Source organism: Ziziphus jujuba, chromosome 4 (genome assembly GCF_031755915.1).
Source record: "Ziziphus jujuba cultivar Dongzao chromosome 4, ASM3175591v1".
NCBI classification, from domain to species: Eukaryota; Viridiplantae; Streptophyta; class Magnoliopsida; order Rosales; family Rhamnaceae; genus Ziziphus; species Ziziphus jujuba.
The window spans coordinates 11,045,312-11,065,166 of record NC_083382.1 but is presented as its reverse complement, the minus strand read 5'-3'; the positions used below and the strand labels follow the sequence as shown (position 1 = coordinate 11,065,166).

The window sequence follows — 19,855 nt, the reverse complement described above, 5'->3', positions numbered from 1 at the left end:
AAATGATTGAATTGAGAATGGCTTCATAACCAATTTTTTTTGTGGGAAAATAAATGATTTGAGTTGAGCATGGCTTCATAACCAATTTTTTAGTGGGAAATTGCTTTTCAGTGCAAGAGTAGGAAGATGGCATTTTCACATCACTATGTATATTGACCCACATCGACACTACAAACCATCCACTTATTTGACTAGTTCTTATTTTTTCTCTCTCCTTTTTCGTCAGTTCCTTTCTCTTTTTTCTTTAACAGATTGATAATAGAAATTGCTCGTTAGACAAAAAGACCTAGTTCTAGATGTATTACTTGTAAACGCTGAAGAATCAAATTGAAATTTAAGCAATAATTCAAGAGTAATCTAGTACGTACAATGACTACAGAAAGGATACAGAGCATGCAAGGCTTATGGTTTTTGATATAAAATGGCAGAATAAAAGAATGAAATACAAACTACATCTATATATTACTTTGCTTTGGGGCCTTCGCCACTTGGGCGCTTCGCCTCTATTTTCATTTTTGAATTAGAAAGAACGGGGCCTTACTTATTCTGTTCAGGGGGGATGAAAGACAAAGGAAGGGATCAGGGGGCTTTATGATCGGAGAAAGGGTCCAATCATTCCAATTTTGGAAGGAAAGTTTTTGCATGGCCACGGGACCTTCCACCACGCTTCTACACCAATCAAGGATCAACTCTTCATTCTTCATTGCCCATCCTTGTACCAAACACACAGAAAATGTGCCTTGAAAGCGATGGAAGTTGGAGGGGTGAAAGGGTTACCAACAATTGCCAAATATGCAATTTGAGGCATATGATTATCTGACAGTTACCCTCACAAAGCTTGCGACTGCATTCAGCTCTAACATGCTCAAACAAATGTAAATGTGTTGTTAAGCATTCAATCCAGGTATTTTGAAATTGACTTCCCTGAGTTGACTGTTGAGATTCTCCACTGGCAGTCCACAATAAAACTAACAGGATAGCTGGTGTAGGTTGAAATTTCAAGAGCTTTAGTGGGGCACATAATGGACATTAGACAGGGAGAATTTCCCTTTTTTCAAAGAGATATCTCCTGAATTATGCAGTTGATACAAATCTGCAAACAAATATAATAGCTCAAAATCAACCAAATACTACAAAGCACGATTTCAACCTAGGTGCATCACTAAATATATACGTTAACATCAAGTTTTGTTACCTTACAAGCCTTAGAATTGCCACTCGGCTGGAAACATCAACGGTCAACAGTGCAGAATACTGGAAGCAACAATCACCAGGAATATAGCAGTGAAGGGTAAACACCTGTATATTCATTTATCCTTGGGGCAATTATTTGTCCAAAGAACATGGACCACAGTCATGAAGCAGAAAAACAGAGAAGCAACGTTCATGGGCACTGCTAATTAGGAAAGTGCTTCCGGCAACACAAGTGACATTATCAGAGTCTTTCAGCAGTGCAAACAAGATTGTCAGAATTTTCAGAATTTGCATCCTTTTGGTTTCCATCAATTAAGTCAGAGAGGCTAGTGGAGTCTGAAACCCATCCAAACCACATCACACGCTCCAAAACCTCTGCAGCTTTATCCATATTCCCGGCTCTTTGGAACCCAGAAGCTATGATGCTACATGTAGCAAGACTTGGTTTGAACCCACCATATCCCATTTCATTAAGCAACTTCAATGCTTCTAAAAATTCTTCTTTATCACATAGGGCTTGTATTAGACTTTCATAAGTGCCTAAGTTCAGTGGAATACCCTTTTTCAACATCTCATCCCTCAACTTCAGTGCTTCCATTATGTTCTCTTCTTTACAGAGAGCATCAATAATCACAGAATAGGTAACTTTATCAGGTTCAATCCCCTTAGCCAGCATCTCTTCAAACAAAGCAAAAACTTCAGATAAATTTCCTGTTATGTTGTAACCCTGCAGAAGTGATGTATAAGTTATGGTGGTTGGAGTAACATTTCTTGCCTGCATCTCCAAAAAGAGCTGTTTGGCTTCCTCCATATTTCGAGCCTTGCAACTCTGATTAATTAGTGTTGTGTAGGTTACATGGTCTGGCAAGATCTGCCTTTCTAACATTTCTTCCAACAGGCGCTTAGCTTCTTGCAGCTTTTTATTTTTGCAGAGCCCATCAATCAATGTGTTGAAAGACATTCTTGAGGCAAAGCCATTCTGCAACATATCTTCAAGTAGTTCCTGAGCTTTCTCCAATTTTCCTACTTTGCAACACCCATCAAGAAGGGCATTGTAGACAAAACTATCTGGTGGGACACCCTTCAATAGCATCTCATCCAATAATTGGAATGCCTCAGCTAGATCTCCTGATTTGCAAGAACCATCTATCATTGTAGCATATGTCACACTGTTGGGGGTCAAACCATTTTCTACGATTCCATGAAACAAGTTCTTAGCTTTGTCAACATCACCTGCCTTGCAGAGCCCATCAATTAAAATATTGTAAGTCACAATATTAGGAGTTATGCCCTTTATGCACATCTCGTCATAAAACTGGATAGCCTTCTCTGTATCACCTTGTTTACAGAACCCACTGATGAGAGCATTGTAAGTAAAAACATCAGGAAGCAAGCTGTTCTCACAAAGTTCAAAGAAGATCCCTAGAGCTTCTTGCATTTTCCCATTCCTTGAGAGCCCATTGATAAGAACACTATAAGTCTGAATATCTGGAAGAATACCACGTGAAAGCATACATCTAAATGCTGAGAAGGCTTCTGTTAAGTTGCCTTCTTTGCAGTGACCATAAATCAAGTCAGTGTAAATAATATCATTAGGCACCAAACCATAAGCTAGCATCTCATTGAAATACCTGTCAGCCATCTGCATCTCCCCTGCTTTACTATGTCCATGCACAAAAGCTCCAAAAGTATATGCATTTGGCTTTAATCCTATCTCCAACATGTCATCCAAGTAGGCCCTTGCGGCTTCCATCTTATGGCCTTTGCAGAGACCAATTATTAGAGAGTTGTAGCAAAACACATCTGGTAAAATCCCTTGTTTGCTCATCCTATCAAAAATCCTTCTTGCTTCTTCAAGTTTACCTTCCTTTGCATGAGCTAAAATAAGATTAGTGTAGATAACAGCATTTGGCTTTAGTCCCTGCATTACCACTTCCCCAAAAGCAGCATTGGCCTGACCAATATTTCTGGAAAGACATAGCCCATTGATTATCGGACTGTAAGTAAAGATAGTGGGTGGCAAACATCTCTTCTTCATCTCATCAAGCATTTCAAAAGCGCTAACCATATCTCGGTCCCTACAATATCCCTCAATCAATATGTTATAAGTTCTTGAATCAGGTTCGGTGCCCATCCGAATCATCTCACTGATGATTTCTCTGGCCTTCCCCATCTTACCAGCCTTACAAACCCCAGTAAGAAGCGTGTTATGTACTATCAGACCTATCTCTATACCATGATTCATCATTTTATTCTTAATTCTAAAAGCCTCATCTAGATTTCCTTGTTTTATAAGCCCGTCAATCAAAGAACTGTAGGCAACTACATCAGGCTTCATCCCAGCATCAATCATTTCCGAAAATACCAATTCTGCATCAGTCAATCTCTTTTCCATACAATACCCATTAACAAGAGTCGCATAAGTATAATTGTCAGGGACCAAACCCTCCTCAATCATTGACCTTTTTATCTCGACTGCCTCATCAACACGCCTTGCTCTACACAAACCATTAATAACCAGATTGTAAGTAACCACATTTGGATGGCAATTCTTTTCACCCATTTCCAAGAGGACCCTTTGCGCTTCATCAACATTCCCGGTCTTCAAATGTGCATTGATTAAATTAGAGTAAGTATAAACATCAAAGTTCATCTCCATCTCAGACATTCTATCAAAAACCTTCCAGAACAATTCCATCCTATTAGTCTTCAACAAGTCCCTCAGCAATAAATTACAGAACAATAAAGTGGGCACAAATTCAAAATCTTTCAGACCCAAAAACACATCGATGGCTTCAACCAACAAACCCATTTTCCTATAACTATCAATCAACATCTCAAAAACCAAAGAATTAGACCCATCAAACTCCCTATAACACCTACCAATGGAACCCAAAATATCAAACGGAGATTTATAAATGCTAATCATACGACATATAATATCAGAGCCAGGACCATAAAACTTGGAATTGCAAAGCGAAACGGCAAGAAGCGAAAAAGCATCCAAATCCCGTGAAGTACCAATTTTGTCTTCGGACCAAAGGAAGAAGCTGAGGAGGCGCTTGGCATCAGCGTCACGGTTATGGCGGATGACGGAGCGGATCACATCTGGGTTGAGCGTCTCGAGCACATCGGAGGACGAATCCAGCAGGAATTTCCAGTTGCTGTGTCTGAGAATGTTGGTGATTTCTTGTACTGAATCCTGGGTTCGCAATGTGCAGAAACCACACATGGAAGTGAGAGAGAGAGTTGTGGGAATGGAAATAGCATTTTGGGGTCTGAGCTTTAGCAAATGGGAATCTCTGCCTACGAGTTTCCACATCTTTTCGTTGTCGATGAGAGCGCACGCTGTGCTAACTCAAACACACCCTAACTTTGAATTTGAAGCATAGACAAAGAAGGAAGCCTATACACTGACTCAGTGACTCTCTCTCTCTCTCTCTCTCTCTCGCTGTTGAATTAGAATTTTTTATTATTATTATTATTTTTTTTTTTTTTTTGGTGTGGCATAGCCAATTATTTATTTATTTTGCTAGGAATTATCCCTTTGTTATTGCTGTTTATTAAATTGTTCACCCAGTTTGACAGGATATTAATTCATTGAGAAAAAGAAGTTATTTTTTTAAGAAATCAAAGGATTCTTTTTTATAATATATATATATATACATATATATTAATGTAAATAATTACACTTCTTCAAAAATAATAAAGTATTATTAAAGATGAAAAACAAATGGAAAAAGAAAAAGAAAAATAGAAGATATAGTATCTCTGACCTATTACAATGATTTTTAAAACACAATCCCAAATTAGAGCCATCAAATTTATTTATAAAATAATTGAATATCAAATGATTTGATATTATTTTATTTTATTTTATTGATTTTTTATATTTTTATGTTATATTAATTTGTCATTTGTATGGTTTAATATCAAATAATATCAAAAATTTGATAAGCAAAAATGGTAATTTGTGCAGCATTATTCAAAATCCCAAAATATCACATTTTTAAGGAGGTTTTTATTCTCTTTTAAAAAAAAAAAAATGGTTTTATTCATCCTCATGCACCATCATACCAATAACTGGGCTTTAGTTATTTGGGCCATCGTGTGAAGCCTATGATAAATGCAGCAGCTTATATGTAATCCAAACCCAACATTTTCGTACTTGCTGTTACGTCTAAATGGATCACTTTCAAAGCCCGTGATGATGAAATACCTCGCGCTTTTAGAGTTTGTGGCTTTCCACATGCATGTAGAGCTTGATGCATTTTATTTAGATAACCCACATTTTATTAACTTTGATTGGAAGTTTTTAGAAAAGTTCATGCATTTTAGAAAATTGTTTAAAATATTTATTTAGTATAATTTATGTAAAAATATTTTTAAGCTGTAAAATATTTTTTAATAGAGTTTATATAAAAAGATTTTTTTATTAAAAAATTAATAAATATTTAGTTGTCAGTTTAGAATATGCTTAAACAATCAATTTAATGTAATTTTAAAATTTTTATCTAAAGCAACGTATTTTTTAGAGAAATTTAAAATTTTGAGTTCTCCATTTTGGTTTTAAAAAAAATTTTCAATAAATATTTATTTAATGAATAGCCAAACATCCATTTTTTTTTAAAGAAAAAGTTCTGCAATCAATAATTTTTTTTATAAAAAAATAAATTATACCAAATAAAGGCTAAATATTTTCAGAAAAGCTCTTTTGAAATTGAAAAAGTTAAAAATAGTATTTTAAAAACTATATCAATTAAGACTTTAAACCATTAGAATGTGTAATATAAAAAAAAAAACAATTCTTTTTTTTTCTTTGATAATAGATAATAAAACTTGTAAACAGAAGATAGAAACGATAAGATATAATACTAACATGCAAAATTAAACTTCCTTGCACTGTACCAATCACTAATTTGTGGACATGAAATTTATTAGAGTGTACCAAGAAAGATATATATTAACTAAATTAACAAAATCTTACAGCTAAAATAGATCAAATTTTTAAAATTTTCCTATTATAGTTTTTTTTTTTTTTGGGTAAATTTTTTCCCATTCATACAAACGCATAATAAATCGAGCCATGGGTCCGACAAATGAATCGAAACAGTGCAAAGTTCTCTAAACTATTATAATATATTATTTTTGGGGAACTCCAAAGTCCAAACTACTATGGAATCAGTTTTCCACACAAATATTTTGTGTATTATAAGTTCAATATGTTAAAAAAATGTTGGAAAATAAATCTAAATCAAACATATCGGGTGCATGTAGTTGAATTTAGAAAAAGGTAGTAAAGGTTTTGTTTGATAATAAATTTTTTTTTTTTGTTTTTTTGTCTTTTTTTTTATGTTGTATACAGTTTATTTATTTCAATAATTTATTAATATCAATTTATGATAATTAAAATGTATTAAATATATCAATTAATTACAAAAATAAATTTAGTATCAAAACGGTTTAATATAAAAAGTTGAAAACTCCAAAAAGCACATCCATTGGCAGAGAAGATTTTCGATACGCAATCAGAATACAGAAGTGACAGATGTAGTGTATTAAGACCACCGTCCATGATGTATTTAAGAATGCCTATTACGTTGAGAGCTGGTGCCCTGTGGCGTTCTCCAAATTACTTATTGACCCTTGAAAATTAATTTACTGCATTTTTTGACCCCCAAAAACTCATTTCTAATTATTTTAATGTATTATGGAACCACCTACCACTCTGAATTGGCTGCAGTCCAAGCCTTGGACTTGGAAATATCAATCATTTTCTCATTTATTTTATTTATTTTTTTGCTACAATTATGGTAGGTTTGGCTGGTTTAGAATATTATACATCTTTTATTTTATGTTTGATTTTTTTTTTTTTTTTTAATTTCGTTGTCAATGTTCAGAACCCCACTTGGGCATTTGGTTTGCAGAAGATATTTAATTTGACTTATAGAGATCCGTGAATACTGAATTCAGACAGTTTGCTTGTGGAGTGTAATATTTTTTTTTTGGATCTTTAAACAATCCTAACAATTCCCAATTGATAAGAATACCATGTGCAGTGCATGGATTATTTAAATATTTGTTTTATTTTTGTTATTTTCGTTGTTATTTATATAATCTTACTGTCTTATTGAAATTCATAGTGAATCTAAAGAGTGTTTTTAATAGTTTCTTAGTAGACATGCAAAAGTTTGTTTGAATTGACACAAAAAACATGTATGTGTTCTTTTTTAATACGTTGACATTTTGGTAAAGTCTCTTGTGGAAGAAAAGTTTGAAGGGTCTTATTCCTTATGATATTTAACACTCTTTAGTCATATTTGGTAGCTTTTTTTTTTTTTTTTTTTTTTGTTTTTTCTAGGTAGAAAGTCATATTTGATATCTAATAAAAAAGAAAGCTATCACTTCTTCTTCTCTTGTTGTTATTATTGTAATCATCATCATCAAGAGATAAGATTTAAATTAGAGTTAACTATATTCTAAATCCTCTATTTTGTCCTCATTTTTAATTGAATGCCTGATATTTCAAAATTTTCAATTGAGTGCTTCCATTCCAATTTTGGTTTCAATTTAAACCCAATTTTCAATTAAATTTCTCAAAGTTTATTTTTTTCTTTCTTTCATCGTAAGTAGAATATAATGAAAATTTTCCTGCAAAAAGATGTTTTATTATAAATCCAAAAATATTATTTAACTTGAAATATTAAAAACTAAATAAAATTCCATATAATAAAGGTTAAATGTACAATATTCAAATTGAAATAAAACTTAAATTAAGGATTTCAGTTGAAATAATGAAAATAAAGACCTAAATTGAAACTAAAATGAAAATCGAAGCATTCAATTGTAAAAATTGAAAGTTGAAGCACTCAATTGAAATTGTAAACAAACTAGAGTGTCGAAAAATATGGTTAACCTTTAAAATTATTTATTAATTTTTTTTTGGTGAAATAGGATTTAAAAAATTGTTGTGTATATAATTGGTGCATGGTGCTGGAATTCAGACAAAGATATACAGAACGATGGTAAATGGTTTTTAAGCAATTTTTTTTTTTTTTTTTTTTTTTAAGATAAGGTCTTAGATTCATTGAACGAAAAACCCTCAACATCATTAAAAAAAGATATAATTTTACAAATCTTATATTTACTAATAAATAACTAAACTACTGATCACCAAAAAAAAAAAAATATATATATATATATATATTAAAAACAACAAATCAGACGGGGCCCCACTTGGAAATTTGAGAAATGGACAATTGAAGTCAAGAAAGGCTCCCATAAATTATATTGGAAAACCATAGATGACAAATATTGACTGATAAACTTCATCTGCAACTTGCATGTCATGGATCACTAAAATTTCCAAAGATTATTTAATGCAATAAAAAATAAAATAAAAATGGAAAAGCATATCTTATTCTTCTTCTTACTAATTTCTTATGTTTTTTCTTTAAAAAAAAAATGATTGAAGGTGTAAAATTCAAATTCATTATACGGACGCAAAACTACTGGAACATAATTTCTTATGTGATGTGCTAGCGACATGATTTCTTGGTGTTAATTATATATTTAAACTATTGTTTTTCAGTGCCTTTGCTTAGTTTTTGATTACTTGATTTGACCATTAGTTTTTGATTACTTGATTTGACCATTAGTTTTTAGTTACTTGATTTGACCAAGATATAAAGCTTATATTTATTCCTTCCTTCGTCGCTTTGGCTTTGGCTCGGCTGGACAATCTTGAATTTACCAAAAAAAATATATATTAAAATCAAAATGAATTGAAAAATAATTTTGAGTACTAATTTAGTAATTTTCCATCTTCTTTAATTGGATGCTTTTTATACGACGTACACTAAAAACTAAAATATATTTTCATTTGATAAGTTGATTAAATAAATATTCCGATCATATTATATAATTTGCAAATATGAGCGCTATGATATGATTGATGCCTACGGCTTCCTCGTTTATTGCCTTCGATAAAATCAATGAGATTGTAATTATACGCCTTTATACGTAAACATTTAAATTTATGTAAGAAAACTGAATACTCACAGCTAATATTAATCAGAAATCACATAATTTTTAAAACTATTTCCTATTGATCATAAGAAATATATCATATTTCCGCTCAAAATTCATACCAATAGAAAAATTTAAAAGAAAAAGAAAACAAAGTTTTTTTATTCTTTTTTCGGCAGAGAAATAAACAAAGCTATATATATATATATCTATACAGTCCATCTATGGTGCGGACGATCCTTATGCAGACCACAGTATTGGTAACGGTTTTTCATAGTATTGGTCATGATTTTCTAAAAAACCGTCATTAATACTATGAAAAACCATTACTAATACTGCGGTTCTCATACGGATCGTCTTGACCATAGAATTTTCATATATATATATATATATATATATAAACTTCTTATGATACAGACATAGGAAATTTTTATCCAACTTGAAGAAAATATGCTATATATTGTATTTGTTAAGGGAAGTGAAGTATATTAATATATTCCCCCTTCATGTTGATGAAAAAGTTATGCTGCAAACTGTACCCATCCTACATATTTTTTTAATATCTATTTTAATGACAAGTATTTAGGATAATATATAGTAAGATATAAGGGCAAAATCGGTAACAAAATCTATAATACAATATTAAAATAAATAATTAAACAATTTATCATACTAATATCTATCGTTTTATCATAGCAACAATTTCAAATATGCAAGTTTATTATATATTATTAACCACAGTACAGTCCACATGATAAGCTTGCGGATGATGCTTTCCAATTCTTGTTACACAAAATAAATATATATATTACATATAACTAATATATTATATCATTACATATCAGTTCTAATTATCATATATAATAAATAATTGAACAATCATATGCATTGTTAAAATAATTTTGAAAATACATGTAAACTCTACAAAATTTACAATTGACATAAATTTACTAGAAATTTATGATATATATTATTTCTATACCACTTTGGTCAAATTTTTTATAATTTTTTTAATCATTTATAATAATTTTTTTTATTTTGTTTTAATGTATCGAATCCAAAATAATGGTAATAGTAGTATAAGTTGGACTGAAAATAAATTTATAATACTGTCTATATTATATTTTAATAGGTGTGGTTGGGTAGGTGAAAGGAGGAATAGTAAATCATGTGCAGTGAATATAACACGTGTATGCATCATTGAGCTCGCTTCCCACAAGTTGTGCCGCTGTCCTTGGTTGACCATTAAAATCCTTACCCACCATAGTAAATAACAAATTTCCATCACAATCTATTCAGAATTTTGACTACTTTTCCTCTATGTTATGTTTTTCTTTTTGTTTGTTATTTTAAGAAAGAAAAAAAAAAACTAGTTTATGTTTTGCTTATTTCAAAATTAACTATCTAAAATGCTGGTTAAATAAATTTCAAAAATAAGAAAATCACTTTTAAACAGCATGCATAACTAAAAAATACCCCATTTTTTAATTTCTTTTTTGACTTTTTTTGGTTGGTTGCATACTAAATAAATATATCAATTTAGAAATAATAGTTAAAGCTAAAAAAAAAAAAAAAAAAAAAAGAAGAAGAAAAAGTGGTTTGCTTAAACAAAATAAAATAAGGCGGGAGAGAAGAGAGAATCAAGTGGAAGGTAGAGGGTAATAGAGTAAAATCACAAAACTACCAACCACCCACCTCGTGCGTCGTGCTCAACTCAAAGCTCTTTTCCTTTATATAAATTGAGTCTTATGCGATTCTATTCGTAGCTGACCAGTTTCGTAGTACCTTGTGTCTGTGTGTGATCCTCCATTACCAACTTCACAGCACACTACTACAGGTAAAATTCGAAATTCTTCTCCTTTTTTTTTTTTTTTTTGTTATGTCCGTCCCTCCGATTTCTTCTATTTCAGCTTTTTTTTCTCTAATTTTCTCTCCGATTTTCCTTCACTTTCTCATCCTTTTTTTTTTGGTTGGCGGAAACCGCCATTTCTCTCGACGTTTTTGCGCTTATTTTGAGTCGCTGCAAAATTGCAACTTACATATGGATCTGTTACTAATTAACGGCTAAAGAAAATGTGAAATTGTTTGATTCTTTTGATGTATGGCTAATTTTTGAAAAATTTGTAGATCTAGCTATGATTTATTTGGTTTCTGAGAAAACAAGGCAGTACACTGTTTATCAGAATTTAAAACTTTGCTCAAAACATGTTATATGATTGGTTTGTTTTTAGGTGCGTTGAGGTTTGCTGTTTCCTCAGGTTGAATCAATGAGAAACAAGAACATTTACGTTTGTTTATTTCTTTAGTTCTGCTAATTTTAGCTGCGAAATGAATCACCGTGACGGTGCTTATATAGCACTTTTGACTAATATTCGATTTGTTTACTGCTCGGCGAGCAAGTACAACTTTCTCTATCACCTGTTATTTGGTTTTATGGTGTTAGATTTACTATGGGAATGGATACATAGCTCGAAATAGGAAAACAGTGTCTAGCCTTTCCTTGCGCGAATCGGTTATATGGGAGATAGGACATATGCATTCATAGCGAGTTACTTTGTTGCTTTCTTATGGAAATCGGCTTTCTGATGGGGACTGTTTGGTATTTAGGGGGCATTTGAAAAATTGATGCGAAAAAAAGGGTTGGAGCAGATAAGAAATTCAATATTTTGTTCGCTAACATAAAGTCCTTAGCAACTTTGAGAAACAGTGGCTTAGATGCTTCCTGGTCCCTTTTGTTTTTCCTATGAAGTTTAAAAGAAGTGGTTTTTTTTTTTTTTTTTAAATTTTTTTTTTATATTAATTTTGTTGGTTAATTTTAGATGTAAAACTTTTGCTGAATTGTCAGAGGTTAAGCATGTTAACTTTTAACTTTTTCATTTTGGTTTTATTGAATAAATGCCATTATAAATGTTTTTTTGCAGATTTCCGTTTCCATCTAACCATGGCTCCAGCTGCAACTGCATCTTCGGATTCAATAAAGCCTAGAGGTTACATTTTTGCTCTGTTTTTGTATCTCTTTACAGTCATGGATTCTTCATATTAATAGTATAGGTGCTTCATAGCATATAAACCATAGTGGTTGTATTAAAGTTGTTCCCAAACCAAGCAACTGGTGTTTTTGTGCTTGTGTCATATCGATTTTGGTCTTTTTACTTGTTGACATCTGGCTTTCTCTTTTGGTCGCCCATGAAATTTGAACTATGCTTGAATCTTTGAAACTAGAGTAATCCTTTTAAGCTTCAAAAGCTAGCCATTTAATCTTTATTTGATTATTTCTGCAGATGTTTGTATTGTTGGTGTTGCACGTACACCAATGGGTGGGTTTCTTGGTAGTCTGTCATCCATACCTGCCACCAAGCTTGGGTCTATAGCTATTGAAGGTAAAGTATCTTGTATCCTATTTCCTCAACGGAGTGATCCTTTTTATTCTTTTCCTCTTTATGATATAGTTTATCCATCTTAATTAACATATTCTTTTATGTTGTGTTGTAGCTGCTCTTAAAAGGGCTAATATTGATTCGTCACTTGTGGAGGAAGTTTTCTTTGGCAATGTTCTCAGTGCAAATTTAGGGCAGGCTCCTGCTAGACAAGCTGCACTAGGTGCAGGAATACCTAATTCAGTGGTCTGTACCACTGTTAACAAAGTTTGTGCTTCGGGGATGAAAGGTGGTGCACTAACCATCGCCACTTTATACTCTTTTTTTCTCTTTTGAAATGTTCCTTTTTTGAAGGAAAATAGTATTATAATATACTAACATGTGTTCTGTCTGGTCATTACAGCAACAATGCTTGCAGCACAGAGCATTCAGTTGGGTATTAATGATGTTGTTGTGGCTGGTGGGATGGAAAGCATGTCTAATGCACCAAAGTATCTCGCAGAAGCAAGGTTAATAAATCCTTCTTATCAAGGTTCTTTTAACTTTATTCAAGTTGAGATTTGCTTGACTCTTGATGCTAAAATGCAGGAAGGGATCTCGACTTGGACATGACACTCTCGTTGATGGAATGTTGAAAGATGGTCTGTGGGATGTCTATAATGATGCTGGCATGGGAGTTTGTGCCGAAATATGTGCAGATAACCATTCAATAACAAGGGAGGAGCAGGTGTGGATAAAATTCACTTGTATATTTCAAAAAGTTTTACCAAATGTACCATTAAATAATTTCATACCATTAAATAATTTCATCTATATCTTTGATCCCTACAGGATGACTTTGCCATTCAGAGCTTTGAGCGGGGTATTGCTGCCCAAGACAGTGGTTTATTTGCATGGGAAATTGTTCCGGTAAGAATCCTTTCTATAAGTTAACCAATACACTTGTGGCATTTAGTTTTATATCTAATCCAATGTTCTGATACTATGCAGGTTGAGGTTTCTGGAGGAAGGGGAAGACCTTCAACTATTGTTGACAAGGATGAAGGTTTAGGAAAGGTGAAAAAAAAAAAAAAAAAAAATTTGCATCATAGGCATAACCATGAATTGATTTATATAGTGTTTTCATAGCACAATCTGTTGAAGTTGCTTTGTGATAACGTGAAGTTAGTTTCCAGTGTGAAAATTTTCTGTACTTAAATTAGACATATCCTTTTTCAGCTTTTCAAAAGTCTTTAGTTTATTCTGCTTTTGAAGCATAAGTTGAAGTGATTTACAAAATTATGTCCATAAAATATTTGTGTGAGTTATAATTTATTCATACTCGGAAGATTATGTGAAATCCATTTGGTAAACTCTTGGTTCTGTGATACAGTTTGATCCTGCCAAATTGCGGAAGCTCCGGCCAAGTTTCAAGGAGAGTGGAGGTTCTGTCACAGCTGGAAATGCTTCTAGCATAAGGTTTATCATTTTATTCTTTGATTTTGACATTTTTTATTTTGTTATTTATACGAAACTTGGACTTTGTTGCAATGCCACATGTTCGTTACAAGAAATTTCATATTGGGTGTCCTCCCAGTAATTGCTCACATTCTACTTTCTATTGTTCCTTGGCTATCTGAATATCTCCAACACTTTCTGTGGCATTGCTTATGTTACTCATCCATGGAAATATGCAAGTGATATTCATTATTGAAATTGGTCGATCAAGTCTTACCATGGTATTATCCTAACCTTAAAAATAAAATTGCTATGTTTGATAGTGATGGTGCTGCTGCATTAGTCCTGGTGAGTGGAGAAAAGGCAATAAAGCTGGGACTACATGTGATCGCAAAGATCAGCGGATATGCTGATGCTGCTCAGGTATTTCATAAAATATATGTAGATCTGAAAGCCAAAGCTGATGTTGGAAGTGGAAAATTTTGATTTTACTTTTAACGTTATTCACAATTTTAGTTAAAATTTTTGACTCTTAATACCAAATGATGCTCACATAAGTTCAACTGCACAGGCACCAGAATTGTTCACTACAGCTCCGGCCCTAGCAATTCCAAAAGCTATTTCAAATGCTGGCTTGGAGGCTTCACAAGTTGATTTCTATGAAATTAACGAAGCCTTTGCTGTAAGTTTCTATACCAATCAGGTGAATTTTCTTCTCTATGTGCGAAGACAATTCTTATGTTGTACATTTCTGTGCAGGTTGTGGCTCTTTCAAATCAGAAATTGCTCGGACTTAACTCAGTAAGCTCTCATTACTCCAGCCTTCTGTCTATCTATCCATCTATCTATCTATGTATACATGCATAAATAAATATATGTGTGTATGTGTGTGTGTCTTAATATGTGTATGTTTTGTGCTTTTGTTGTGTATGAATATATTTGATGTATTTATGCATGCATATGTGCATGTGGGTACGCTAGCATGCTTCTTTCTGTGTGGCACTCGGATCCATATCCAAGTTGGCAAAGCTGCATGCATATATATTATCCTTAAGATAACTGCCTTGCATTTGACAAATTATTCTTTTCCTTCTACTTAGCTTTTATTAGAGTGTGTATTCAGTTCTGTTCTTGTTGCTCAACTACTTCATTGTTTTTCTTTTCTGCAGGAAAAAGTTAATGTCCATGGAGGGGCCGTATCCTTGGGACATCCTCTTGGTTGCAGTGGAGCACGTATCTTGGTCACCCTTTTGGGGGTAGGACTCTACTAGTTACCTTTTTTGTTTTCTAGTCTCTCTCTCTTCCCCCCTTTTGAATCTAGTTTAGGATATAAATTATTTTTATAGAGGAATATTCTCTTTCAAATGCTTACTAGAAGTAAAATGGTAATGTAGGTACTGAAGCAGAAGAACGGGAAGTATGGTGTTGGTGGGGTTTGCAATGGTGGAGGTGGTGCATCCGCCCTCGTCGTAGAGCTACTTTAAGCCTTTTTCCATATTTCGAATCTCTTGCTGGTAATATGAAGGAAGAGAGCGTTTGAATCATCTAAAGTTCAAGTGGATACCTGGGGCAAAATGCAAGACCTTTTCAAGGAAAGAAGAATTTTCTATCACCCCTCAAAAATTCCCTATTGTGCAACTTTATCTCTATTTCTTTTTTCCCCACTCTTTCCCAATAAATATAATAGTGTATTTAGCTTCGATTTGAAATATATTACCAACCTTTTTCATCATGTTTCTCTCTCTCTCTCTCTCTCTGCTTGTTAAATTTAATAACCAAAAAAATATAAAAAATATAAAGAAAAAAGTTGAATAGTGACCAAAAAGTTAAAAGGATTTCGGATCTGTTGCAGATTTAACTAGATTTGTATGATAACAACTACATTTCATAGATATTATTTCCTTCTCACTTTCTGGCTCTGTTTTTCTATTTATCAATTTCATCATTGCTTTACTTTTTCTTTTTGTCTTTTTAAGAATAGCAAAAAGTTAAATAACCACAAGGGAACCAAGAAACTACCGCATCATATTCCCCATGGTACTAAAATATTTCTGTTTTATTACACTTCCAGTTTATCTTCCAATAAGCTGCCATGTTGGTGAATCTGACACCTTTAATTTTCTTCTATGCGGAAAACGGAGAGCAAAGCAAGAGCAGCACATACTGTATACAGCAAATAACCGCGGCACAAATTTAAAGCTAATTTGGTTTGCAAATGGAAAATAGAGGGCCCAACAAGTAGACCGCACACATGGCATTCCTAATGTTTAAAGACTTTAAATCATGACCATCATTTCATAATAATCATATGATCCTGGTAATATGTGAATCTTATGAAATTGATAAGAAACCATAAACATAAAATTTGGGTTGCTTTTTGGATTCTTAATCCTAATTATTTATTGTTCGTTTACTATAAATACGAGTTAATATTAACTAAAATTTTTTGATAATAAATATTAATTAAAATTCATTAGACATTTCAACTCCAATTTGAAGGAGAAATAAAAAAATACAAGCACCATATTAAAAATGGAATCGGATGGTTTTAAATCAGATAGGTTTTTTTTTTTTTTTTTTTTCATAACTGCTATTAACTCACACTGATAAACATTTGAAATGGGTAAATTTAATGCAGTTAAACAAACACCTATACATTAGCAAAGCACACAGAAAAAGTGAAATGGAGTAATATATTAAGATGGAGCTGACCTCACTGAATCCCTTCCATTTGTTCTCTCTCTCTCTCTCTAACCAATGAGTCACCAACCAAAGAGTGTGAACCCAACTTCAAATTGGGGAAGAATTTAGCTAAAAGGGTTGGTGCATCGCTGGAAATAGCAAGCACCGTTAAAGTGGTTTTTTTTAATTTTTTTCCTTTTTTAATTTTAATTTTAAATTGTGGGCCCCCACTCTTTAATCATCGCGGGCATACATTCTCCGGCCCATTGGCCCACTTCTCTCTCTCTCTCTCTCTCTTCCCCCGCTCTCTTTCTCACTCTCTATGTTCTTCTTCTTCTGAGAATAGAGAGAATTATCCATAGGCAACAGGAAAAAGAATTAGGAGGCGGCTCATAGTAGTTCCTCAGAAACCCCAAAGCGAAACCCATGGCGGTACGGTACCCAATCCCACACGTTATATACGCTTTACCATATTCTTCTTGTTTTATGTATCTATATGTCTATGTATGTTTATATGTTTCTGATTCTGTGTTTGATCTGAGATTTCATTTCCCGGTTTCATGAAATGGAATTTTTGTTTTATTTTTTATTTTTTTTTGCTGGTGGTTGATTTTTCTTTTTCGTGTTTGGTTCCGCCTTTCAAAATTTCTTTGCTTTCTTTTTCTGCTGCTTTGCTCTTCCATTCGGATCGTGTACATCCTTCTTCTTTATTTTGTTATTATTATTATTATTTTTTTTTTATAGCTTCTTTTTAAGAAAGTTCAAATTTTTTAGCTTATGAAGCATATCTAGTTTTGTGGGTTTCACTTGGTTCTCTGTGTGAGAGAGAAAGTAGATGAGAGATCCCAAATTGGGCATTTCGTCTTGTGTTATGGTTTTGATGAATGATGCTTTTTTTACGGAGTTTCTTCTTAACCCATTTCATATTCATATGAAAATATAATTTTGCTTATGAAGCATATTTACGTATACAAGTGATTTTGGTATAAATAACGAAGATGGGTCTATCACATTGAGGATGAATGTCTACGCAGATGTTCTCTATTGATGTTGAGAATTAATATTTCTGTGATATTTCAGTTATTGTTTTCTAATCACCAGCTCACTAGATTTAAACTGCTCAATGACAGAGATGAGATAAATGAGGTTTTTATTTTATTATTTTTCTTTTGGGAGATTGCTAAAACCAAATCTTGCAATACAATGGGAAAGGAGGAGAAAGATAGAGGAAGTATAACCAATATAAGATAAAATGTCTCTTTTTCATTTGTAGTAATATGCCCTTTCTATTTCTCCATTGTTTCCGCGTGAGTCAATCTTATCCTATCTATTTTGCATCCTATCAAACTTGTAAAAAACAACTCTATGTAGATGCAACGATCTTCTTGCTATTTTGTTTTGCCTCTATTTTGAAATACAGCTTTGCGATGAATTGGGCATGTAAGAAGATTTCATTACTAATTGTTTGCATGTGCTTTTGACTGCATCCTTAAGTGAAGTTTTATCTTCTATAGGAAAAAGGTATACCACTGCCCAAGTTTGGTGAATGGGATGTCAATGACCCAGCATCAGCTGAGGGTTTCACAGTTATCTTTAACAAGGCTAGGAATGAGAAAAAGACTGGTGGAAAACCTGATTCACCAACAAAGGAGGACTCCACGTTCAAGCATGAGGCAGTCCTTGGAAAACCTGCATCTGTAAGTCTCTACTATTTGTTCCTTTGTTTTCTTTCCTTCCAACCCTACTTTGCTAAAAAAATTCTGCAATCTCTGCCTCTAATGCCTGAAAAGCTGGGAGGTATTATTTAAGTTGACCAAAAAAAAAAAAAAAAAAAAAGAAAAAAAGAAAAGAAAAAGGATGTCTATAAATCTTTATGTTTTTAATCGTAGTACTTTTGGATTTATTCTTAATCATTTGTATGTGTCATATTTGAAGCAGAACTTTAAACTAGTACCCAGCTGTTCGCTAACTTGAATTTATATGCAAGTTTAAGTTTAATGTTCCTCAAATTATTTAAGTATTTCATGAGTACGTGAGAGTATTTTTCCCCCAAAGAGAGCATCGTTTCCTTATATTCAAATTCTTTGAATTACACTACACTCTATAGCATACGTTTTGTTTTCTTGAATTCTTGGTGTTTCAGTCTCCTATATTTAAGCATAATAGGCATACAAGTCAATTTTGTAATCTGACCTTGAATTGTTATTGGCCTCAAATTGACTAAAAGAAATCTAAATACTCTTTTTAGCTACAAAAATCCTCTTTCTCCATGATCATCTTCTGGAAACCATGCCATCAAATTCTTGGCTAGCTTTTGCAGTTTGGCCTTGAATTGACTAGAGAAAATAAAGAATCCTGCTTTCTGTACACATCCTTTTGCTTGAAAGAAAGTCTTGGAAACCATTCCATTGAATTCTTGGCTACCCTTTTTAATAGTGTTTCAGCATCTTTTTCGGTCATCCTGTTTGCTCAGCTTTTAATATGGCACCGTTAAAATATGCTTTGACAATTTCAATCGAAATTACTGAACCATATTTTAATCTTCGATTACCTGTTTGTGCTTTGCACTACCTCTTTCACAATTTTATTGTTTTTATTTTCTGTTTTTCACAATGTGTGACCTTTCCATCCTGATGCTCATTTTGGAGCAGCACTTGTATTATCTTGATAAATAAATGTTCCACTAACATGCCTCCCTTTAAAATGGAAAATGGTGATAGTTGATGCTTGTGGCTAATCATTCCTTATGGTAGTTGTTGATGATAATGGTATGTGCTAATAAGAAATAACACTAACAAGTTAAATGGTTTTCTAGTTTTCAGCCCATTATATGTGGGTAAAAAGGATATTGTTTCGTCCATTCTTGTTATGACTGTTAATGATATGCCGAACCACATTGCATTTCTAGTTTCCAGAACGTTATTTTTCTGTTAAAAGTACAGAGATTCATGGATGAACATTTTGGCAAAGTTGTGTCGATGGTAATGGTACTGCCACAATTGACAGGCAATGGTTTGCAGATAAGTTTCTCTGATGCTTAAATTGCCTTTATTTTGCAGAAGAAATGGTTTTGCTGCTTGCGTGCAGAAACATGAGGAAGCACCCACCATATGATAGATTAAAGTGTTTTGTATCTA

At 32.8% G+C, this 19,855-nt stretch overlaps 2 protein-coding genes across 4 annotated transcripts; one reads left to right on the top strand and one right to left on the bottom strand.

The window, feature by feature from the left end:
- Positions 1–299: 299 nt before the first annotated feature.
- Positions 300–4,662, bottom strand: LOC107416819 (pentatricopeptide repeat-containing protein At5g61990, mitochondrial). The gene is made up of 2 exons (XM_048472231.2): positions 1,196–4,662; positions 300–1,093 (listed from the first exon to the last, which is right to left on the bottom strand). Exon 1 carries the CDS (start codon positions 4,514–4,516, stop codon positions 1,436–1,438), a length of 3,081 nt encoding a protein of 1,026 aa, XP_048328188.2. The 5' UTR covers positions 4,517–4,662; the 3' UTR covers positions 300–1,093; positions 1,196–1,435.
- A 6,258-nt stretch (positions 4,663–10,920) lies between these two features.
- Positions 10,921–18,415, top strand: LOC107416820 (acetyl-CoA acetyltransferase 2). 3 transcript variants are annotated; one of them, XM_060816124.1, is made up of 16 exons: positions 10,921–11,059; positions 12,144–12,209; positions 12,504–12,602; positions 12,715–12,888; positions 13,003–13,108; positions 13,188–13,326; positions 13,431–13,508; positions 13,590–13,655; positions 13,972–14,057; positions 14,360–14,459; positions 14,608–14,718; positions 14,796–14,837; positions 15,206–15,292; positions 15,431–16,073; positions 16,178–17,150; positions 18,213–18,415. In XM_060816124.1, exons 2-14 carry the CDS (start codon positions 12,164–12,166, stop codon positions 15,518–15,520), a joined length of 1,224 nt encoding a protein of 407 aa, XP_060672107.1. In that variant the 5' UTR covers positions 10,921–11,059; positions 12,144–12,163; the 3' UTR covers positions 15,521–16,073; positions 16,178–17,150; positions 18,213–18,415. The 3 variants fall into 3 exon arrangements, with proteins under 3 accessions (XP_060672107.1, XP_060672106.1, XP_015880842.1); XM_060816123.1 differs by having other exon boundaries at positions 15,431–17,150; positions 18,218–18,415; XM_016025356.4 differs by having other exon boundaries at positions 15,431–17,150.
- Positions 18,416–19,855: the final 1,440 nt, after the last annotated feature.